Source organism: Mycena indigotica, assembly GCF_014461135.1.
Source record: "Mycena indigotica strain 171206Taipei chromosome Unknown Mind.scaff0003, whole genome shotgun sequence".
In the NCBI taxonomy this organism is placed as follows: Eukaryota; Fungi; Basidiomycota; class Agaricomycetes; order Agaricales; family Mycenaceae; genus Mycena; species Mycena indigotica.
This window is the reverse complement of record NW_023503002.1, coordinates 721,272-746,165: the sequence shown is the minus strand read 5'-3', so window position 1 is coordinate 746,165 and position 24,894 is coordinate 721,272. Positions and strand designations below refer to the sequence as shown.

The 24,894-nt window shown below is 50.5% G+C and overlaps 3 protein-coding genes across 3 annotated transcripts; 2 read left to right on the top strand and 1 right to left on the bottom strand.

The window, feature by feature from the left end:
* Positions 1–7,363: 7,363 nt before the first annotated feature.
* MIND_00301900 (Glycoside hydrolase family 5 protein) lies at positions 7,364–8,589 on the top strand (the record flags this gene model as incomplete). The annotated part of the gene is made up of 6 exons (XM_037359881.1): positions 7,364–7,476; positions 7,527–7,655; positions 7,702–7,792; positions 7,859–7,965; positions 8,011–8,274; positions 8,328–8,589. The coding sequence occupies 6 exons, from the start codon at positions 7,364–7,366 to the stop codon at positions 8,587–8,589; spliced, it is 966 nt and encodes a 321-aa protein (XP_037222766.1).
* Positions 8,590–15,612: 7,023 nt separating this feature from the next.
* MIND_00301800 (Glycoside hydrolase family 5 protein) lies at positions 15,613–16,069 on the top strand. The gene is made up of 2 exons (XM_037359880.1): positions 15,613–15,741; positions 15,800–16,069. The coding sequence occupies exons 1-2, from the start codon at positions 15,629–15,631 to the stop codon at positions 15,885–15,887; spliced, it is 201 nt and encodes a 66-aa protein (XP_037222765.1). The 5' UTR covers positions 15,613–15,628; the 3' UTR covers positions 15,888–16,069.
* A 975-nt stretch (positions 16,070–17,044) lies between these two features.
* MIND_00301700 (uncharacterized protein) lies at positions 17,045–18,510 on the bottom strand (the record flags this gene model as incomplete). Its single annotated transcript, XM_037359879.1, has 6 exons — positions 17,045–17,277; positions 17,341–17,464; positions 17,510–17,577; positions 17,639–18,260; positions 18,312–18,350; positions 18,412–18,510. 6 exons carry the CDS (start codon positions 18,508–18,510, stop codon positions 17,045–17,047), a joined length of 1,185 nt encoding a protein of 394 aa, XP_037222764.1.
* Positions 18,511–24,894: the final 6,384 nt, after the last annotated feature.

Here is a 24,894-nt window from a genome sequence, read left to right as displayed (position 1 = left end):
ACTTGGAGGGCCATCCTAATATGTTGTTGCCTTAACATATTCAGGAGTGGTTGAATGAGTCTCAATAGCCGTGAAGAGGTGGAAGTTCCTTTCCTTGTCCCAGTCTGAGTGGTGCCTATTGAAGTCTGTAGCCCATATATACCTTAGTGGTAAAACTGTCATTGTCCTTCCTGCTGGGCTAGAAGTCCTTATGGCTTCAATAACATCATTATACTTACAGTTGTTGTAGACGTTTATGATCATCAACATTCCATGCTCTTCTCTGATTTAGATGGGTGTCACATTGGGTGATTGGATGGGGATGACAGACCAGTCCGCTGAGAAGATGCTGTGGTTGATGAGTATCATGGATCATGTGCGGACTTGCAGCGGCATATGTGTAGCTATCATGTTAGCTCTCTGGGCTGCTGCTGCTGCTGGGAGCGGTCCTTGTTGTTGTTGTTGGTGTGTGGTGTTTTTCTGGTGCTGCTGTTAGGCCAGGCATTGTCTTAGAGTTCTCAGGCATGTATTCCAGAGGTATACAGTAAAGCTAGACCACTATGTGAGCCAATGCACCCGTCCCGAAAAGTTTTCCAGTCCTCAACCAGCTATCACGTTGTGGTTTGTTGCCAAGAGAGTCCCTGTCTATTCATAGTGACAGGGTTTCTATACCATTATAGCTTTGTTTTCAGATATCAAAATTCAGTTGCAGTGGATCATAGAAGGGCTCAGTAAGGGCTCAGTATTGGTGTTTGTGGTTTTCCCAAAAGATTAAGAAAACCATAAACACCAATACAGAGCCTCCATCACACATAGCAAAGGCATCATCCAGAATCTTACAATTCTCTTTTATCTTTCCTTTTTGGGAGAATTTTTGCTTAATTCTTTTGGGAAACCACAAACACCAATACTGAGCCCAATGGAAGTAGACACAGGAGAATCCAATGACAAGCAGCAGAGAGACAATCAATGCATGCAATCAAGGGGATAGATGAAATAAGGGAAAGCTTATACTGCCCAAAGGCCTATGGGAATGTTTCTGGAGGGATGCATGCTTTGGCCACAGGAATGGCACTGGCCAGTGATGGGCCATCAAGTCCAGGCCCCATGTTTGAAAAACAATTGGCCACCCCCAGCCAATTGCAATTGCCTGGGGTACCTAAATGGAGACTGTGCCCCGAAATGGCATACACCATGAAATACACTCCAGGAGTTTGGGAATAAATGGCTCCCATTTCGATTGATTATACACCCAAAATCAATGTACTAAAATCAATCAAAACAGGCACCATTTATTCCTAAACTCCCGCAGACGCAAGGGCATGTGAAGGCCGCCTGCTTTGGGCATCTGCTATTGAGCTTAAAGACGGGCTTCCCAGCTGCAAAAACGGTGCATTTTCGCGCAGACAATACATCAGGCAAGGGGGGTTCAAGATTGGAATCCCAGATATAGTGTCGGATTTCTTTTTTTTCCAACCCTCCAGGACCTCCCCCCTCCCTTACTATATCGGGTAATATATTCCCATGATAAGATAAGATTTTGAATCAGGTGACCAATGATGAGATCAAAAGCAGTGTAGAAATTGACATTTTGGACAAACTTTGCCTGAATAGTACCCAACCTGGGGCTTTTATACATCAATCCCTCTCACAAGAGAAGTGGATTGATGAATCAAGCTCTCTTGCTCTGACCTGCCCCTGATGCATCATAACGCCTCTGCTTCCCGGCCTAACAACGCCGCATCAACAATGTGATTGTAGCATCAAATCTTTGCTGTCAACATCCATCATAGTGCTCAGCGTGCGTTGCCATCAACGACGAGCACAAAATGTTCAGAATAATTCCAGAAAATTCTAGTGGGTAGGTGCAGAATCGTCTATATATGAGCAATGTTTTCTTGCACGATTTGGCGTCATAGACAGTATAAACAGCTGAATTTTTCATGCTTAGATGTTACCTGTTCGGGCCCCAATGGCCCCACATTGCTCCCACTGCGCAATTGTTCGCATGGTTAATTCACACGTTGCACCTGGGTTCCTTCCAAGGGGGGCAGAGGACGGCTCCATCCTGCTTTCGGAGCACCTTCCGGTCTGCTCTGGTGGCTGCTCCGGCAGCCCTGCACTTCCTTCACAATTGCCGCTTCGCGCTTTGCCCCCACATGGTTCCAAATGTGGCGATTAATCAGCGACTCCATTCCTCAGCCTTACACACACTAAGCTTTTCCACTGGCTACTTGCTCTCTCGGCACACACCGCACACTCTCACCAGCCCAATTTGGCATCTGCGCGGCTTCTGCTCCCGGCGGGCACCGATGTAACTATATGGGAGGAGGTGAATGGTCTGTGTTCCATTATCCTGTAAGGGCAACCCTGGAGACTCTGACGAAAGCCTAGCAGGGGAGGATCCAGAGGGTGAATAAGACTACAGGAAATACACGGAGGGACCGACCTAGCAGGGGAGGATCCAAAGAGAAGAAACTCTAAGGATCCGCCTGCTAGGGCGCCAACTATATACTGGTCGTCCGTAACTGCCGACGTAGAGCGCAGAAGGCCTGAGCGGCGTCACAGGCTCTGTCCCAAGGTGCTTGTTGGGAGGGTCTTGACGGATCGGTGATTGTGCGGGCGAAGGAGGCCGTGGACGATGGTCGGGGTGGGTCGGAGCGTCCGAAGGGGCGCCGGTCGGATGCGCCTCGGATGCGCTTGGAGGGTCCGAAGGAGGCCGAAGCGGGGGTTCCCCTGACATATTCCAGCTCGATCCGAGCCCCCGGATGTTATCCGCTGGCGGCTCACTGCCCTGCGGGCCGCGCATTCCGAGTCGCATCGGCCTATATATCCCCGCCTCCCCAGACACGCATGCAGGTGGACCAGCACAGCCTCCATGCATGTCTTCCATCACAGTGCAGTCTGCAGCCTGTCGCTATAGCCTAATGTGCTTGTGCCATTCCTGCTGGACTGCTTCTGTGCCGGCACGCAGTCAGGTTGGAGACTCGACTCTCGAGATCCAGTAGTTATTGCAGCATACTGCAATCCTGTTTTCTGTGGCTTGGCCTACCCTCCATCACATGGCTACTCTACGTGCGCACTCAGCTCATCGCGCCGCCTCCGCTGGCCGGATTCTGCTAGTCGGATCTGATCCTCACTCATGGGCTGGGAACTAGTGACAAATTACAATTTCCACTGAGGTTCAACTCCAATGCATTACTGGGGCCAGGGTACTGACACTAGGACAGGTCCCTGCCAGTGGTGCTGCTTATGAATGTGCAGACACATACATTGCTGGTAGTTGGTGATAATAGATAAAGTTTTAAGTTCCCCAAGAGTGGGTAGAATTTAGTATTGGTATGCACGAGTACTTGAGCAATACACAAGTTCCCATAAAACTTTGAGATTTTTCTTAAGAAACTTGTACGTAGGTGGGGGCTGATTATCAGACACAGATAGTATGGATCTCTGAGCAATTTTTGGTCAACTGAAGGTATTAGTGTTGGTTCGCCATGCCCCGATACTGTGTCATCGGCACTGTGTCATCGACACCGAGCCATAATTAACGGCGGCTGTCATCGCATACAGTCGAAGTCTACATAACCTATAAGGGTCGGTGGACATAGGATCGTATGGGTTAGTGGGACATATGGGTTTGGAGGAGGGTGGGAATAAATTCCCAAAAAGGAAATTTTCGGAAATATATTGATTTTGAGGGTGTAGCTATGCTTAACGTGTAAAGTAGTCTGTAATCAAAGTGGGAGACTGAATTTTGACCTGCTCACGATGTGTATCGCGTGTTAAACGTGACAGATTAGCCTCCAGCTGTCGCGCATAGATGTCATCCCGATCTGCGAGGAAACGCCGAAGGAGTGCAGTTGCCTCGTGAACTTCCCAGTATGTGGGAGGGTCAGGAGTCTCTGTATCTTCGTCGTCATCATCATTGTGTCTACCGTCAGCTTTCCTTGCCTCGACAGCAGCCTTGATCTGCTCGTCAGTCAGCTCCTCAGACATCATCTCATTCTCCTCTGAGATGTCGATGAGCTCCGTTGTTGCCAGTCGATTGTTTTTATGCAAGGCTCCACGCCGCTCCAGCTCATCCAGGATGTCTTCCAGCTCAGCGACAGGGTCATTGTCTCCATCACCATCTGCTGGAACCCGTGACTGACTACGAGCAGCCGTGGCAATGTTGCCATCGCTGCTTTCGTCTGAGGAACTCAGGGGTTCGGAAAGGGAAGATGTAGAGAGGAGGGAGTCCATGCTTGCATTGCGAGCATAGCATTCTGCGCCAAGAATGCCAGATTTGTGCCAACAGTTTTTGATTGTGTCTCCACTGACTTGCCGCCATGCTTCGTCTGCAAGCCGCATAGCTGCCAGTTGGTCGATGTGGTAGATTTGGGCTGCAGTAACGCCGGAATCAAAACGTTCGAGGGCACGTTGCATGAACAGTCGACGGTAGTTGGCTTTGAAACACCGAATGATCCCAGCGTCAAGCGGCTGAACGTGGGATGTGAGATTGGGCTCAAAGGGGACGACACGGATGTTTGTAAGACGTTTCGGGTACTTGTGGCCTTTGAAATTATCTTACAGGAGCAAAATCTTGCAGTTTTCTCTCCGTAGTCGCTTATCCCAATCACGCAGCCATTCCTTATGTAGCGGGCCCACCATCCAAGATGCTGCATTGTTCCGATAATAGAAACCGAGCTCTCGCGCTGTCTTCTTCTTGAATGCACGCGGACATTCTGCTTTACCGATAATGAATGGCTCGAGTGTTTCGGAACCATCAGCGTTGGCTGTGAATGCATAGGTGAGCCGTTTCTTGCTTCCTTTGACACCAGAGGTCTTCTTCGTCATGAGGCCGCGATCCGGAGGCATCCTGTATCTGTCAGTTTTGAGATCGAATGTCAGGAAATTACACACGCCCAGAACAAGCCTGTCTCGTCCATATTAGAGATGTCCTTGCGTCGATATGCTCGTGCGATCTTGTAAATCCGCTCCCGCTCCATGGTCACCTTTGCAGGATCCACCAAGCCAGCTTGGCCATGACACTTGAATTCCTTTAACCCACACCATTTCTTGAAACCCCGCAACCATCCATCGCTGAGTTTGACGCGGTCTTCCATCGGAACCTTGCAGAGGTCGGCAAATTTGGTCCATTTCTGGCGTAGAATCTCGCCAGACAGATGGACATTGTGCGCCATGCAGTTGTGTACCCAAAGCTCCATCATCTCATCGACGACCGGATTCTCCACCAACCTGACACGTTTTGCATCTACTCTACGTCCTGACTCGACAGCTTCCTGCCACCTCTGTCGCAGTGTGGCCTCTTGCTTGATCCACTCGGAAACCAAGGGTTGCTTGATGGTGACATGCTGAAGTTCCTCATTCCAATGCTCTGCAACCTGCTTTTGAGTCTTCGATGGGTTGGCCTTCCTCCAATCAAGAACCCTGATCTTTTCTTCCAGTGTCGTGTTGCCCTTTTTCTTCCCTTTGCTGGCTTTGTTTTTTTCTCTCGTTGCTGCTGACTTCGCCTGCATAGTGACCTTCTCCTGCTCAGTGTAATCACGCTTTCCTATGGCCATGAAGTCAGAACAGAGCAAGACATCCTTGGACACTCACTTTTGAGGGACTTCTTAGCCGTTAGTTCATTTTCTCTCGCTTCTTCAGCATCTGCTTCAGCCCCACTTTCCGGCTCTCCTAGCCTGGCCAATTCCTCCACCATTCTTGTCTTTGCCTCGTCCAGTCTCGAAAGCCCGCGCTCAAAATCAGAGGACTCATCTAATTGGTCAACAACGACCGTCTAGTCAACATGGTTTGCACCATCATTAAGCCATTCTTCATCTGCATCTGTAATCGTTTCTCTGCGGTGAAGACGGGCAAGAAGCTCCTCCTGGCGTGTCTTGGTCTTTGCGAGGAGCCTTCGGAGACCACGTTTTACACTAGCAAGGCTGAAGCCTGCCATGGTAGCTTAGCGCTTAGTAGCGAATATTTTTTTGCAGTCATGATGGCTCTCGGTGATCTCGGATATAAGTTATAACTCGACAAAATCTTATGTATTATGGGGTACAGGGAATATGGGTTTTCTACCATAGAACATAGTTGGTGGACCACTAAATCCTATGGGTTAGAAGGAATTATGGGTTGTGATGTCTATGGGTTATGTAGACTTCGACTGTAGCCACAAATCTGTAGATCCTCGAAAGGATTGACACCAGCAATGGTCGGAAATGGAGCAGCACTGAGCATGGCACTTAATTGCCAAGCACCTCGTAGGCAGCATGGGTGCGCTGCGCATCGCGGCAGTATCCGAAGGCAACCTGTTATAATTAATTAAAAACCCCGAAGGGCTGCAAGCGAGGCTAGACCGGCTCGTCGTCAAGCACCCAAAGGTGGACATGGTGGGCTATAGGCAGCACCACTGCAGCGGCGCAGCACTAACGGATACCGGATACCCGCAGTGTGCAAGCAGGCAGGCGTGAATAGCCCTGCGGCCCTACTCGCAGGTAAGTCACCAGCGAGGTAAAGTGGCGGTGGGCAGTCGGGCGGTCGGGCGGTCGGGCGGTCGGGCGGTCGGGCGGTCGGGCGGTCGGGCGGTCGGGCGGTCGGGCGGTCGGGCGGTCGGGCCAGCCAAGCGTCCGGGCATCGGTGGGGTGGCGGGGTGCCAGCCCTGTATGCATCATCTCCACTATGTCATATAGATTGACATCAGCACATGGGGCGGGAAGCAGGAGCCGATGGGCGGGAAGGCGGGGGCGGTCGCGTGGGCGACAGCATGGATGGGATGGCTTCAAAGAGATGCCATGATGCATCAGAGCAGGTCGGTGCTAGAGACCTTGATGCATCATGGCATCTCTCTAACAACTGTCATTTGATCAATAGAATCCCCAGGTATGCCTGCTGAATACACATATATATCTCTTTATAGACTTACTTTCAGCTCTTTAACACTATGGATAAGCCATGACTGAGCTAAGAATGGTCACCGGCTATCAATAACTGGATGACAACAATGTGACAAAATGTCACCCTGCACCTATCTAAGCCCAAGAACCTTGAATTATTCAAATATGGGGGCATAACTTGAGCAATAGGGTAACATAAGGTGAGTATTATATATTTTTAATAGATATGGACCTATATTTGCTGCAAAGAATCTTTATATAAAAAGTTTTTTTGTTACCCCTGGGCCCCCCCACCCTTGACATCAGGTATTTACCATAATCTATGAGTTTCTTCTCTTTTCCTCCTTCTTATGTGTTAGACTTTCCCCCCGTAGCCATAGACATAAGCCATGAGCCTATACTTAGTCAAGTGTTAAGTATGCTCCGCAACCATCGATCCGCGGTCACGCGTCACCGCCACCCTCCATCTTTTCCTCTTCCCACCACCACCACCACAACGCATGCCGTCGTCGGACAAGGCGCCGAAGCCGCTGAACCTGCTGGAGTACCACCGCCCGAAGCGGCTGAAGCTGAGCGCGGCGCGGATCCCGCCGCTGAGCGCAGAGTCGCGCCGGTATGTTTTTTGCCCGATACCCGGTCCGCTCACATACGGTGTTTGTGCAGGTGCCTGAAGAACCTGGCCGCCCACCACGCCGCGCCGCTCCCGTTTGCGCTCCCGCGGGCGCGCTGTGCGGCGGTGCTCGTCGCGCTGTTTGTGGGGAGGAACGGGGACTTGTATGTCCTGCTGAACCGGTGCGTGGCCTTGTGGGAAAAGGAGGGAGGGCTGATGAGGGGGAAGACGGTCGGCGACGCTGCGGTCGTATGCGGGGGACACGAGTTTGCCGGGTGGGAAGGTGGAGAGGCGGGATAGGACGATTGAGGACACTGCGGTGTGTGTTTTTGCCTTTCTCTCTCTCTTTTTTATGGGGTGGGTGCTGATGGATGTGGTTGGATAGCGGCGGGAGGCGTTTGAGGAGATCGGGCTGCCGCTGAACCGGATGAAGGTCCCATTACTCTGCATCCTCGAGCCCTTCCTGGCATCCAACAACCTCGTCGTCACACCGTGGGTCATCCCTTCTTTATCTCCTTCCCTCCTCACCACTAACAGAGTTGTCGTGCTGATTCTCGACAACACGCTCCGCCCAATCCTCAACACGGCCGAGGTCGCCGCGCTCTTCTCGCACCCACTGTCTGCGTTCCTCTCCTCCGACCCGCCGTTTCCCGCCGAGCCCGAAACGCTCGAGGTGCCCTACCACTCGTCCCACGAGTGGACCTACGCCGGCCCGAACGGGGCGCAGCACGTTGGGCGGGTACATCGCTTCATCACGGGGAGAGAGGCGGGCGGGATCAAGCCTGTGTTCGGGCTCACAGCGTGCGTTGCCATCGACTACTTCCTCCAGGCCTGCTGAATATTTTCTTCTCCAGGGCAATTCTGATCCACGCCGCGACCGTCGCCCACGCGTGCGAGCCCGATTTCGAGGTCACGCATCCGCAGGGCATGAGCGGGCCTGCACGCATCGCGTGGGCGGTGCTTACCAACCCGGCGTTTCGTAAGGCGTACGAGGCGGAGAAGATGGGGAAGAGTGTGGATTGGGCGGTGATTAGGCGTGTGGCGGGGGTGGTGGATGAGGGCGAGGAGACGGATGGGAAGAAGGGAAGGAGGAGAAGGAGGGAGCATAAGCTGTGAGGAGAGGGGATAGAGTGGGAGTGGGAGCGGGAGTGATGTCGACTGGGCAGGTCAAGGCTACCTCGTTTCGTGGATCGCGATACTTATATTAATAGGAATACACCAGGATTCGAAGAAACTCAGAGGAGTTCTTCTACCGTGCTGTTTTAGGCAGAAAGGCTGTGTTTTTTTCCTTGCATGCGGCAGGAATCACGGAGCATACCTTGCAGTGAAAAGCGGACGTGTCTTTAGCAGATGCAGTGTTTTTTTTGGCGAGTGGATCAACATGCGGGAACAGAGAGGAATGGGCAACGTTGGCAGGTAAGTAATGCTCCATTATAATTGGGTTCGCGCTTAATGCTCCATTATAATTGGGTTCGCGCCCCTCCACGCAGATCCCGGCTCCGGTCCTTCCCAAACCATCCAGCGAACTCTCTGTTCACGAAGGCTTTGCGAACGCCTGGGATCCCGGGCCTTGAATGCTCGCATATGTCCGCGAGGCATTACGGTGCGTGTTCCATATCCTCTTCCATCATAGTTGCTGAAGCCAACACAGGCCTGACGCAGCCATAACCGGCTTCTGGCGCGAATGCGTCAAAGACAGTGCCATCGGAAGTTGTCTTGAAATTTTACTATTATATATCAAGTACATGCTCAGGCCGGCAGTACTAGTAATAAGTGCTCCCACACATCTCCACCCCTTACTCAACAACTCTCCAACGCCGACACAAGGTTCGGGTTCTGAAGCTTCGTAAGGAGGCTCTGGAAACTGGGGTTCCCACCCTGGCCCTTGGTGTACAGCGTCGTCGTCAGCGCATCGGCCTGGGGCACGTTCTTGCAGAAGATGTTCTGATGCCGCTTAACTAGCCTGAGGCGCGAATTCACCGCAGGTTGATTGATGATTGCGTATTGCTGGAACTCGTTGGTGAGCAGCTCGTCTGCGGATACGCATAGTATGAGCAGCAGGTCTAGCAAAACTTGAAGAGAAGACACACCGCCTAGGTTGTCCATCGGCCCGGTAATCATCTCCCTGTTCTTGTATATCTGGACGGCTTGGGGACGGAAATCATCGTCGACATTCTCCTTGGTGGTATCCTCTGCGCCGTTATAGAACATAAACTGCAACAACATGTGGGTGAGTGGCTAAGCGGTGAACACACGCACATTTAGCCACTCTTCCGTCTCGCCCGGCGGAAACTCGAATACGCTAGCACCAGCTCCGTTCCAGGTGTACTCTGCAACGGATGGTTCATTCGATCAACGTCCGCTCAGCTTAGAGGGATTGAAACAACATACCGAAGACATCAACTCCACTCCTTGGTCCACTGCGCCCCAACACGCGAATTGTGCTGCAGCAATGACACTGTCGGTGAGATAGAAAGCGCCGGGGACCTCGGGCCTGTGGTGGAAGTCGCCTCTTTCAGCGGTCATCGCGAGGTTCACGCCGGCCGCCAGGGAGGCGGCGTCTTCGGGCTCGGTGCCGTGGAAGAGCGTGATGCGGCTCTTCCCGCTCGGGTGCGATATCCCAGCACGCGCCTCATGGCGGTTTAGCGAGAACTCCGCATATCGTGCTTGCAACGCCTTGGCGATCTTGGCCTGCGAGCACGCCGACTTCTTCCTTGAGGCTGGCGCTTTTTTCGCGGGTGCCTTGGCAGGTGCCTTGGCAGGTGACTTCGCGGGGACGTTGGCTGGTGCTTTGGCGGCCGGAGCCGGTGCCTTTGCTGGGGCTTTTGCGGGCGCTTGTGCGGGCGCTTTTGCTGGGGCTTGGGCGGGCGCTTTTACCGGCGCTTTTACTGGCGCGGCGACGGGCGCTTTTGCTGGCGCGGGGGCGGGTGCTTTTACCGGCGCTTTTGCTGGCGCTGGGGCGGGCGCTTTGACCGGCGCCTTGGCCGGAGGATTCGTCGCCTATGTACAGAGGCAGTGAGCGGCGTGGCTGACAAACACGGGATTACGCACCCGCTTCTTCAAACTGCGCGCTGCACGAGCCTCAAGCGCCTATAACGTAAGCCCCTTCAATGCGAGATACAGCAAATAAAGGAACTCGGCGCACCATTAGCTCGGCGTCGTCGGCCGCGGTAGGCGGCTCGAGACTACCAAACGCGGGCAGTGTCAGGAGGAGCGAGACGAGGAAGCTTGTTTGGAAGCGCATCGTTTGGTCGGTAGAAGAAGGACGTGACGGTGGGGGGCGGATGAATTAAAGAAGAAAGTTGCGATCTAGCGCAAACAGAAGTGAAGGAAAGAAGAGCCGGTCTGGCGGCAAGAAGTTGAAGGGAAGGAATAGGCCGGGGGAGTACGAGGACTAGTTGCAGAAAGGAAGAAAGAACCGACGACGACCCCATTCTTAGACACCAACCAAGTATATATAGCTCGCGGAATTTCTCACAGGGGCTTCGGATTTCGCAACCGGTTTTGAAATCTGAAAGATGGGTTTCGAAATTCGAAACACGTTGAGCACACATTTCTGTCAATGGGCTGCGAAACCGGATACTACTACCCTGACATTGAATCCAGCTTACTGCAGGCGACGGATGCGGATCCATCGACTCGCCGCGGCGCTCGACTCGGACTCGCGCCCACACTTCACCGGCAGATCGCCACATGTGCAGAGCCGCTAGCCTGCCAGTGCGACTCGATCACTTGCTTCATCGCTTTTTGGTTTGAGGCCAAGGTTGGCCAAGGCCAGCGATCCACTATTAGTAGTGCTGGCCAGAATTATGTTATGGTTGATTAAATATTGAATATCTTCAGATTATTAGGAATATATTATGGCTTTGGTTGATCACTTGAATATGATTATGTTTGAATATATATATTATATTATGAATATACTATATTATGGCCACACAATACTCCAATATAGTAAGTTGGATTATGATAGCCATTTTTCCAGCCTGTGTGCTTACTAATAGGACTAAATTTAGTGTGGATTAGACATACAGTCATATACTTTGGATAAATGTGATACAATCAAGTTATCCATTGTAAGTATATTGTGATACTTTACTCCTAGTAGGACCAAATTTGAATAGTAATCATGTTGGGATGTGACACAGATAGTCTAGCCTGCTTGGAAATTTTCCTGTAGCAAATATGTCAAATTTGTCCAGGGATATGCATACTAGATTATAGTTGAATATAATCATAACATAATCATATTTTGCGTCTGAATATGATTATACTATACCACCCTGTCACCAAAAACCAAAAAATCAAAAAAATGTCCCCTGTCAGGGGAACCTCCCTTTCGGCCCGGAGACGCGCCCGATTCCGGTCCGACTCCGGTTCCGACTCCGGTCCGGCCCTCCATCTCGCCCGCACAATCACCGATCCGTCAACGCCCTCCCGACGGTCGCCCTGGGACCTCGCCTGCGACGCCACCCAAGCCTTCTGTGCCCGACAGCGGCAGCTACGGACAAGCAGTATATAGTCAGCTACCTAGCAGGCAGACCCTTAGAGTTTCTTCTCTTTGGATCCTCCCCTGCTAGGTCAGCTTCATTTGTATTCGCTTACCAATGTTCACGCTTTGGATCCTCCCCTGCTAGGACCTTGATCTCAGGCCTCCGGGGTTGCCCTTACATCCCCATTCGGCTTCAACTTTGATTTTTTCTTCTGCATACTAAAAGTAGGTAAAATCAAGTTGGTACAGTTTCTGCCAGAAATTTCCAGCCTAATCGTTGGTTGTCATGGGTATATTAGAAACTAAGTAGTGAATGACCTCAAGCACCTGTGGATTCCACATATCCTCTCTAATTATAATTAGAGAGGATGGCTCTGAAACCCCTACGCTGTGATAAATACTCCAATAAAGCTGCTATAAAGTGAATAAATCCCAGGCTGAAACCTTGCAAGGTAACCTCGGGCTTAGACACTATGTGACATCACATCATCACAAAGGGATTAATTAGAAACTAGAATACAAGGTTATTATATAAGGAAGAATACTAGCTAATGAGAACATTGAGGAACTTAGGCTAGTTGAGGTCCCTATGACAATTTATGTGTAAGGGCAACCCTGGAGGCCTGAGATCAAGGTCCTAACAGGGGAGGAAGCATGAACATTGGTAAGCAAATACAAATGAAGCTGACCTAGCAGGGGAGGATCCAAAGAGAAGAAACTCTAAGGGTCCGCCTGCTAAGTAGCTGGCTATATACTGCTTGTCTATAGCTGCCGCCATAGGGAACAGAAGGCTTGGGCAGTGTCACAGGTGAGGTCCCAGGGCAACTGTTGGGAGGGTGTTAACGGATCGGTGATTGTGTAGGTGAGATGGAGGGCTGGACCGGTGATGAGTGTGGAGTGAGGACAGCAAATGAGCTCTCTAACCAATCTAACCCACAAAAACAACCAAACTCCACTTGTCATAAAGAGAAAGATGTATAATGTTAAGTAGGAAAAGTCACAAAACCCAAAAATTGTCGACTCCTTGTGTGAGAACAGACCCCTGTAAACAGAGCCTTGGCACAGATGTGACAATCAACTGCAGGCTAGATGCAAAACTAGTTTACATGAATAGTGGGGTCTATAGACTGAGTATTGGACATTGAGATGCATGTATTGGGGTATTGGGATATCTACTAGGACTCTGTACTGAAATTGGTTGAGGTTATGGCATGTGTTGCAGAAGGTAGCTAAAGAGAGGGTAGGTACCTATAGAGCAGAAGAGAGTGTCTTCGCTATTACAACTGGTCAGAAAATAATTTCAAGTATGTCCCAAGACTTGATTGTAGGATGGTATACACCTTCAAATGAACCTGTCCAGTACTTGAATCAACCTCATAGCTATGATGGATCTCTCACAGTAGCATTATCAGTGTTATCTATTCCCAAAATGATGGGTTCACCATAGTATGGCCTGTGGAAGTCTGAGGAATTTCAGTATATTCAATGGTAGGTGTATGATCCACCTCCCATAAAGTGGTGCCCTTGCCTCTCTGGCATATCTCCATCCTGGGTTATGTGGCACCTAAGGTCTCCAACAATTGACTCACCCTAACACATGCTACAGCATCACTAATGGGTGGGATTATAATGGACTATCCTGTGATATCATATCACTTTAGATCATGAGATTCCATGCATAGGGTCCCAAGATATCAGCAAAATATTCCTTAACTTAGTGTTTATACATGCTTGGCACTAAATAGATCAAGGTAATAGGTCACAGATGATATGGAACATTAGGCTAAATAGGAGTAGGATAATATACCTTTCAAATGAGCTCTCCTCCAGCTTTATCCACTGAGGCCAGCTGGAGATCTAAGCCTATCTTCCAAATTGATGGAAATCAAATGCCACTGATGAGAGAATGCCTTGCATTTTCAGCGCCCAATTCAGTTTGGATTGGAAGTAGACATAGTCAAACATTGGCTTAGGGTATCTGAAGGTTCAAGTCAGCAGTCTTATCACTTTAAGCACCCACATATCCTCTTTCATGTGAATACATGGTCAGTAGAGTGATTATATCATATGATGGTGATTAAATGCCATGTTCAAGTAATGATACCCTGAAAGGCCTTCCTGGTAGTACTGAAATCATGTATTTATATCAAGTAGTTATAGAAATAGAAGCCCATCAGTTGAACATCATCTAGTGATTGGACAGTTCTGATACTACTATTCAGCTGCCACTATACATCACATAATGAAAGTTGTTTGTATAGTCAAAATAGAGAACTGTTATTTTGTGACAATTTGTGACATTCTGCAATGATTGTGGAAATTTCCTTTTTTTGGAAATTTCTTATATGTATCACTCTATGTTATAGTATATAACCATATGACATAGTCACTAAAACTACCAACTCCAATCTCTATTGACTAAAGTTCCTTTTTGGGATGCCGTGTCACCTGTCACGTAGTGTGACTCCGGGAGACTTGGTCTGGATGACCTATATTGTATTATTCACCTTTATTCACCCCTTACATACTGGACTTAGTACGAATTTTGCCTTAGAGCTCAACTTTATTCACCCCTCTCCCCAGCAATTATTCACCTCAGGGGATGTTCTGAAAATACTGAGCCTTGTCAATGGCACCCTGGCGGGTTACCACTGATAACTCACAGTATTCTGTGGGCTAAACAGGTGATCGAGTATTGTATTGTATTGGGTTGGAGCCCTACAGTGTAACTATACTGGGAGGAACAGCTTCTAGGTTCAAGGTCCAAGTTGAACCAAGCATGAGCTGCCACAGTTATAGGGAAGCCACTATGATGGAGAGAAGCATTGGGAAGCATTGGTGTAAGGAATTTAAAAGAAAAAGGAAAAATATTGTTGGGCGGAATGAAGGTTTGGAGTCTGAAATGGCTGTTGATCATGCATTTTATGGTACTCACACCAGAGTTTCAGCCAAAAAAAATGGTCCCCTAAGCAGGATTTATATATAAGAAATAATGGTCCAAAACAATGGCCCTTTTTGCTGCTTTGATGGATATGTAATAAAAGTTACACAAACTGTATCTGATTTACAAGAAATCAAGTTCTATATCATGGTATAGTATCAAATACTGCATATATTATGACTACCCCAAAGTTCCTGACCATATTTTGTAGACAATAAGTACACATTATTCAAGCCCAAATATTTGTTGAAAAAATAGTATCACAATGTTATTGCCGCAATTTGTCATATATAAGGGTGACTTGTCATATATAATGGCCATTTATCACTTATTTCTGATATATTAGGTACACTTTGGTGCTGGCCCAGATTTTTGATATATATGGTCTCATATCTTGTGACACATTTATCGGTTGCAAATCATTACCACAAAATTGTCAGCTAATATTGGCTCTGAGTTCAGTCAATCTGATGACTTAATATATGCCCCAATTTTTTTTTACAAATCAAGTCTACTTTTCTGGAGTTTTATTTGTTATTGTTCCAAGTTGTGAAAATGTATATTTTTTTTGTCCACTATTTATCATAAATAAATCCTACTTCAGGGCCTATTTTTTGGCAGAAACCTTTACAATTTATTTCCATTTCCAAAAAATTATATCCATCAATCCGCGGTCACGCTGTCTCTTGTCTCTTTCCCTCTTCCCACCTCCACAACAACGCATGCCGTCGTCGGACAAGGCGCCGAAGCCGCTGAACCTGCTGGAGTACCACCGCCCGAAGCGGCTGAAGCTGAGCGCCGCGCGGATCCCGCCGCTGAGCGCAGAGTCGCGCCGGTATATATGTTTTTTGCCCGATACCCGGTGCATCCGCTCACATACGGTGTGTCTGGAGATGCTTGAAGAACCTAGCGGCCCACCACGCGGAGCCGCTCCCGTTTGCGCTCCCGCGCGGGCGCTGTGCGGCGGTGCTCGTCGTATGAGCGGACCTGCTCGCATCGCGTGGGCGGTGCTTACCAACCCGGCGTTTCGTGAGGCGTACGAGGCGGAGAAGATGGGGAAGAGTGTGGATTGGGCGGTGATTAGGCGCGTGGCGGGGGTAGTTGAGGAGGGAGAGGAGAAGAGTGGGCGGAGAAAGGGAAGGAGCAGGGAGCATAAGCTGTGACGAGGGGGAAAATGGAAGGCGGCAGACAGATCGTTTTCCCGGTGTTGAGCGAGGGACGGGCCAAGGTTACTTCGCGCAGCTATCGTTCGTCATGCAACAAATGCGGGGGGCACCAATGCGAACACACAGGCTCGGAGGATTCTATTCGACCGTGCTATTATAGGCACCTTTATTCGAATGAAGAGAGAAGACATGCGGTTTTCTGCGTTTTTTTCTTGCATGCGGCAGGAATCACGGAGCAAGATACCTTGCAGTGGGAAGCGGAGGTGTCTTTAGCAGATGCAGTGTTTTTTTTGGCGAGTGGATCAACATGCGGGAACAGAGAGGAATGGAGGTAAGTAATGCTCCATGATAATTGGGGCAGCATTCCTTCGTTTCCCCAATACACCCTGCGTATGCGGCTGCTGATCGCCGTCGACTCGACGGCGCTTTCCGTGCTGACCCGCCAAGAAGATCAGACACCGCTTTAACGCTGCTCTATAACACCATCCCGCACGTGTGTCCCCTCCTCCCAACGGATACTGCGTCGCTTCAGCCATCCGCGACGGACCTCGGCCCGGAACACGCTTGGAGAAGCCCAACGGCGAGTGGCTGTCAACGGCGTTCAAGCAGGTGTTCAGGACACCCTGTCCGACCTCGGCGCAGGCTTCGCGCCCCTCTACGTAGTACGCAGATCCCGGCTCCGGTCCTTCCCAGACCATCCAGCGAACTCTCTGTTCACGACAGCTTTGCGAACGCCTGGGATCCCGGGCCTTGAATGCTCGCATATGTCCGCGAGGCATTACGGTGCGTGTTCCATATCCTCTTCCATCATAGTTGCTGAAGCCAACACAGGCCTGACGCAGCCAAAACCGGCTTCTGGCACGAAAGACAGTGCCATCGGAAGTTGTCTCGAAACTTTACTATTATATATCAAGTACATGCTCAGGCCGGCAGTACTAGTAATAAGTGCTCCCACACATCTCCACCCCTTACTCAACAACTCTCCAACGCCGACACAAGGTTCGGGTTCTGAAGCTTCGTAAGGAGGCTCTGGAAACTGGGGTTCCCCCCCTGGCCCTTGGTGTACAGCGTCGTCGTCAGCGCATCCGCCTGGGGCACGTTCTTGCAGACGATGTTCTGGTGCCGCGCGACCAGCCTGAGGCGCGAAGTCACCGCAGCTTGATTGATGATAGCGTATTGCTGGAACTCGTTGGTGATGAGCTCATCTGCGGATACGCATAGTATGAGTATGAGCAGCAGGTCTAGCAAAACTCGAAGAGAAGACACACCGTCTTGGCCGTTCATCGGCCCGGTGATCATCACCTTGTTCTTGTATATCTCGACGGCTTGGGCACGGAAATCGTCGTCAACGTTCTCCCTGGTGGTATCCTCTTCGCTGTTATAGAACAGAAACTGCAACAACATGTGGGTGAGTTGCTAAGCGATGAACACACGCACCTCTAGCCAGTCTGGCGTCTGGCCCGGAAACTCGAATACTCCAGCACCAACTCCGTCCCAGGCGTACTCTGCAACGGGTGGTTCAGACGATCAACGTTCTCCCAGCTTAGAGGGATCGAAACAAGTTACCGAAGACATCAACTTTTGCCGGTTCTCCTTGTTCTGCGCCCCAGCACGCAAATTGTGCTGCAGCAATGACACTGTCGGTGAGATAGAAACCGCCGGGCACCTCGGGCTTGTGGTTGAAGTCGCCTGTTGGAGCGGTCTTCGCGAGGTTCACGCCGGCCGTCAGGGACGCGGCTTTGCTTGGATCGGTGCCGTGGAAGAGCGTGACGCGGCCCTTCCCGCTAGGGTGCGCTAGGCCCGCACGCGCCTCGTGACGGTTCAGCGTGAATTCAGCATAGCGTGCTTGCAACGCCTTGGTGATCTGTGCCTGGCACGACTTCTTTGCTTTGGCTGGCGCTTTCGCGGGTGCCTTGGTAGGTGCCTTTGCAGGTGCCTTGGAAGGTGCTTTGGCGGCAGGTGGCGGAGCCGGTGCCTTCGCGGGGACGTTTGCTGGAGCCTTTGCTGGGGCTTTGGCGGGCGCTTGTGCGGGCGCTTTTACCGGCGCTTTTGCTGGCGCCTGGGCGGGCGCTTTTACTGGCGCGGCGGCTGGCGCTTTGGCTGGCGCGGCGGCGGGTGCTTTGACCGGCGCTTTTGCTGGCGCTGGGGCGGGCGCTTTGACCGGCGCCTTGGCCGGAGGATTCGTCGCCTATGTACAGAGGCAGTGAGCGGCGTGGCTGACAAACACGGGATTACGCACCCGCTTCTTCAAACTGCGCGCTGCACGAGCCTCAAGCGCCTATAACGTAAGCCGCTTCAATGCGACGGAAAGATACAGCAGAAAAAGGAACTCGGCGCACCATTAGCTCGGCGTCGTCTGCCGTGGTAGGCGGCTCGAGACTACCAAACACGGGCAGTGTCAGGAGGAGCGAGACGAGGAAGCTTGTCTGGAAGCGCATCGTTTGGTCGGTAGAAGAAGGACGTGACGGTGGGGGGGCGGATGAGTTAAAGAAGAAAGTTGCGATCTAGCGCAAACAGAAGTGAAGGAAAGCAAAGCCGGTCTGGCGGCGAGAAGTTGAAGGCAAGGAATAGGCCGGGGAGTAGTTGCAGAAAAGAAGAATCGACGAGGACCCCATTCCTAGACACCAAGTATATATAGCTTGCGGAATTATTCACGGGGGTTTCGATTTTCGCAACCGGTTTCGGAATTTGAAAGATGGGTTTCGAAATTCGAAACATGTTGAGCACACATTTCTGTCAATAATGCTGCGAAACTGGACAGCGCCGGAAGAGCGCTAGCCGCTGGTTGGCTCAGACTGTCCTTCTCTCCCTCTCTTTATCAAAGCTCGGGCTTCTGAGGGGTTTGTTTGGCGCCTGCGGCCTGAGGCATTACATGGCAGGGGACATAGCGCGTAGCTCGACACGGCTTCCACGACCTCGTTCACCGCATCGCGTTCCTGTCAATCTTGATGGGAAAAAAAGCCAGCCAGCTTTTTTTCGAAATTGTGCAGATCTAATACTAGTGGATTGCTGGCCTTGGCTGTTCAAATGTGGCGATCCGCGGGTCCGCGAATGGAGTCCGAGTTACCGTACCGTATACAGCTACGGCCGTAGACGGTAAGTACGGCCTCTGACGGCGCCGGGACGGCCCCTCGCCGCGCTTGACTTCAAAGCGCTTACGGTACGGGACGGCGCCGTCACGTCGTATTACGGTGACGGTGACGGCCGGCCATGTGGCTAAACTCTGCCTCCGAGCGACCGGGCCGGGTCGGGCGGCGGTGCCAAGCGCCTGCCTGGAGTGTTGGGCGCTGTCTGAGACTCGAGAGGCTAGCCAAGCCGTGTTGGCAGATGGCTGGGCCCGAGCAACGGACATCCAGAGGTCCGATACCCGGCGGATCAACGATCTCCGAATCAAATCCCGGGTAGGCGAGCTTCCGCCGAGTACAGCGACCGTCACCGTATACGGGACGGTCATTACGGCGTCACGGCCGTCCCGTCGCCGTACCGTACACTTCCGCGAGTCGATGGATCCGCTATTCAGCTGGATTCAATGTCAGGGTCCTGACTACAGTGAGGCATCGTGCGCGGGACAGCTATGCGCGCGTCCCTTTCACCCCCGAAACTGAAGCATTTTTAAACTCTTTACTGAGGGTAATAATTGGCCAAAAAAGGGAAATTTTCATTTGTTGGGGGAAAAGATTCAAAAAGACCTAATAAATGGAATAGCCATCTTGTCCAAAAAAAAGCAATCAATGTTATAATACAAAAAAAGCTCCTTGTGACCAAAAAAACTCCATTTTTCATCCTATAGGCAAGCTTTTTTGCCACAATCTGGGAAGCTGTTTTTCCCCATAGATTTATTCGAGGTCCAGTGAAGGACCCGGCGAGTCCGAAGTATCCCCGAGGTCATCTTTGGTGCCATCTGGGCCAGTGATATCAACGGCGCAGATAGTGGGGAAGGCGCCTGCGTGACTTAAGGAGTTAGAGGCGCTGAACCTCAGCATGCCTAGTTCGCTCCTCGTTGCAACAGGTAGAGCAGTTACTGTAGCATTTTAATCAATTCGGCGGTCACGCGTCACACCGCCTTTAAAACGCCGAAATTTTTTCGGCGGTCACACACAACAGCGACAAATGCCGAATTCACCTGGCAAATTGGCCATTTTTGGCTAAGCGCGGCCCTGCGGGCCGCGCCGTAATGTGCCGAAAGATTTTGGCGGTCACACTCGGAGGCCTCGGACGCCGAAAATTTCAATTCGGCGCCGATGTCACAGACATTTTGGGCGCCGAATTGATTAAAATGCTACAGTACAGGTAGTGCTGGCCACCGATACGATACGAAGAATATATTTTCAATATATCGTTGAAAGTACAAATACGATACACCATTTTGATGTGCATATCGTATCTGTATCGGTTTGATGGAGGAAAAAAGTTTTATTTGCAGTTGTGGTGTGGATTTCTGGATCCTGTAAGTGCCTAACACAAACCATAGAGGGGTGTAGACCTACCAACATTATCTAGGAGCCATCCCGATGCAGTTCAAAGTCAAGAATATGAATATGATACACGATACAGGCTCCCGATATGATATGGATATGATACGATACACCAAATGGCGTATCATATTCGTATTGGGCCAGCACTAGTTACAGGGGCAGCAGCTCATCTTCACCTTCTTCGTTTCCCAGTTGATCTCGGGATCGTGCTTTTTGAGCCAGGAGTATCTGAGTATCAGAATCCAGATCTTGTTTTCCAAGGTGGGTAGCAGTAACCCACCGTGGGTTACCGCCAGCTTTGTCTGTTGTATTGCAGAACGAGGTTGTCACGGATAAGACCCGGCCCATCCACTTCAACGCTGGTGTCGGGCCATTGCAGGCCCATAACATGCAGCACGTGATGATGGGGAACAGGTGCCCCAGTAGGAGGAACATACACATGGGAAGCACGTGACTGAGAATGACACGTCGGTCACGTCGAGCCATTGCCAAGCCCAATTCGACACCAGGGACTGGGGAGGAGTGATAGGAGGTTAGGAGTAGCGCCTGGATCAGAAGGGACATACGATTGTCTCCTCTCTGGCCAGGAACGGCGGCAAGGAGGAGTAGGAGAGGCCAGGGTGTCCAATTACCCCTTTGTGGGCCTGCATATATAAATTGTGATAGTGGAGTGTACTGTACTCTATCGCTTAGATCATCTAAAGCTTCTCTCTGTGCAAGGAGGTACCGCCGATTACCTCAACAACTGACAACAACAAGGGACCGTGTTAATGGGCCTATTTGGTTCCACTCTACCCCGCTCGTCGATGATCTGTCTGCATTTGCCGTTGGATAATGAGCTGTCAATATGACCACTATATGAATACTAACATATGGACCCTATAAATTCATTTTCATGCACAATAGGCATGCAACATATGAGGAATCTCAGAATAAATGTTGTAAACCTCTGAATCAAATCTATATGTACCCGGCCATAAGGTCTAGGCCTACTCTAGGCCAGGGACCGGTCTAGACTTTGAACCAGACCAAGGGTAACATGTCTATATTTGGCAAGTCTGACCCGGTTGTGTTGGAGGAGTTGTTCCATGGGTTGGCATACATTGAAGCTTGCTGGACAACAAACGGGACTATGGGCACACTGTGTATGTTTTTGCCTTCTCTTGCACGCTAACGGACACTCACGCTGGGGCTGCCGGATCAAAGAGAAGAAACTCTAAGGGTCCGCCTGTTAGGGAGCTGACTATATACTGCTTGTCCGTAGCTGCCGCTGTCGGGCACAGAAGGCTTGGGCGGCGTCGCAGGCGAGGTCCCAGGGCGACCGTCGGGAGGGCGTTGAGGGATCGGTGATTGTGCGGGGCGAGATGGAGGGCCGGACCGGAGTCAGAACAAGAATCGGACCGGAATCGGACGCGTCTCCGGGCCGAAAGGGAGGTTCCCCTGACAGTGAGAGTATCTCCGAAGCAGCAATGGAGTTGGGTCTTTCAGTCAGCTCCGGCTCTGACTTCGATGCGGATTCGCCCGAATGACGTGAAACTATCTTCACTTTCAACTCGACCACTGGCTATATTTATCGAGACCAGTAAGTCTCGGCCTTTGATACAACTTCTCTCCCCTGACCATTTCTCCCAGTATCACAGCCGTTGACAAGCTTCAAGACGGGAAGCTGTTGCTCCATACACGCAATACGCTGAAGGAACGAATGCGCCGCCATGGCGTACGATGCTCATAGGAAGATATTACTGTTAGTATACCAATTGCAAGTCCACGAATAGTTACTGCGAAATATTATTAACTGCTGTCAGCCTGTCCAGCAATGACGAATTCGGAAATGGACCCAGTCTTCACTCTTCACAAGCACTCTTCACAAGAACTCTTCACAAGCACGGCCGACTTTACGTTGGTGTGTCACTCTCTTCACAGGTCCCTCGCAAACCCTGACCACCAACCACCGCTTTTCTCAGGATGCCTTCTCCCAGTTCTTTGGGGGCTCTCGATACCGACCCCATTGACGACGATGGAAATCATAACTGGGTTGACGAATTACCCGTTGCTCGTGTAAAGAGTACTCACGCGAGCCGTCACCCGCTGCGGCAAATGGTACCTACTCGTCATTGGCCATGGGTCAAGAAGGGCGCTAACTTCCGGCGCAACGAGGCGCGCGAAGAAGCTAGCTAAGGAAAACCGAGGCGTCGAGCTTAATGAAGCCATCAGTGAGCTTCTTGCGCCTGTCCGGGACGCGGTGCCCGAGCTTGCTGCCAAGTATGGGGTCGTTCAACAAGAAGTCTTGCGCTGCATCACGAATGCCTCCCAACGGCTAAACAAGAAGCCTCGTGCTATCAACAGCTACAATGCGAAGATTAAGCATGTTATGATGACGCTCAATGAAGGTGTGTTGCCCGAACTTATTGTTACTTGCCGACTGGATACTGATGACATCTAGACCTTCCTGTCGGGGAGAAGTATAAGCTGCGCGAGGTTCAGGCCATGATTGCCAAGGACTCAACTATTCTTGACGATGTCACACAAGAGCAAGTTGAAGCAATGAAAGAGGCAATCCGGACTGAGCGGAAGGGTCGTCATTCGGGCATCAGAAGGGACAACAAGACGGCTACGATGGATGGAGTGCAGTCGGTTAAGTCTATTTCGGATGAGGTGTGTATCATTCCCTGTAAGTTTCAGCGGAATGTCTGACGATCCACGTATAGATGGTCGATCTTGAAAGACGAACTGGTGTGCTCGGCGTAGCAATATTCAGTCGAGGTCATCTCAATGACACCATGGTCCCAGTCATTGTCGAATCTGGCGGCTCTTCACGTTTCTTTGCCGACGTCTTCAAAAAGGATCCTCTGCAAATCCCACCCATGCTCGAGCTCTGGGCTGTTGCTCGAGCTAAAGGTCAGTGTTAATTCTCGTTACTCTCGCATATTCTCATGATAATTGAAGGTACAATTGGAGCGCTCAGTGTTCCGGAGATGCGGGTTGAAGCTGCGGCCTCAATTCAGCGTGGATTAGGTATGCATTTCCCATGGTGTTCTCACAGTCTACTCATCTCATGCAGAAGAAATCACGGGGAAGTCCATTCGGATGAACTTCGAGAACTTCAGCGAGAGAATCGTCGCTGTTCATAGCGTCACAATTTCTTGGCCCGAAGACATTCCCTTCAAACGGATGTCTCTCAAGAACAACTCGGACACCCGGACTCTCTACTCCGCACTTCGGGAAAAGACATTGAAATGGGAATGGTTGGACGACAAGGGGGTCGAGAAGGAGCTCAAGCGTCTGAAGCTGCAGCATGGCAATCTCCCGGCCAAAACACGCAAGCCGAGGAAGGACAAGGGAATGACGCATCAATCGAAGAAACGAAAGCGGGTCGACAGTGATGAGGACCCATCTGATGTTGACGGAGACCGCGCAGATGGAGACGACGAAGAGAGCGAGTCTACCATCCAGTGCAAGCGGAAGATGCTCCCAGCGCTTGCCCGGGCAACGGCTGCTCGCAAAGCTGCCAAATCGGCCAACAAACCCCAACTGCAGAAGAAAACCAAACACAAGGCGAGCAGTTTGAAGCGAAAGCACGATGATGGAGATGATGTGGGTGGGACTAAGAAAAAGAAACGTAGGGAGGGGAAGGAAAACGAAGCATTGGATGATGGGGGTGAGGCGCTGCGTCGACTGAAGCGTCAGATGAACGCTAGTGGAGGGGGTAGACCGAAGCCTCGACCGGCATTTGGGAAGAACCGAGTCAATGATACCTCAACTGCCCGAGCATTTGCCAAGGGCAAAAAAGGAAAGGGTCCTCCTGGTGTTCGAGAATCTGCTACTTGAGTTGTTTGCCTACCTTCGTACTTCTAGTCTTTTTTTTTCTGTTGCCGTCTATCCATAGAGTAGTCACAATCACTTTGTCTTAATTAGAATGGACTGATCCTCATGAATTAATTGACTTGTCATTGTTTTATTAAATGATTGTTCTTAAGATTAATCAATATATGTACCTGTGGATCCCACATAACCCTTCTGGTTAGGATGGAGGGTACAGATTGATTTTGTTGCCAATTTTTGCCTGTGTTATTTTGATCAAAATTTCCTTTTTAGGCAGTTCTGACCTAATCATTGATGATGAGAAGAGAATTCTAAAGTTATTGGACTTATAGCTCAGTGCTTTCATGAAACAGAAATTTCCTCTTTTGGTAATATGTGATAGGATGATGATTGATGATCACAACACCGCTGATGACTGGACTTGAAGTTTCTAAGTTCTTTATCTGAGATTTCTTGACTTTATAGCAGCTTTATTGCAGTATTTATCACAGCATAGGGCCTTTAACAGGTTCCTTGCTAGTTAGG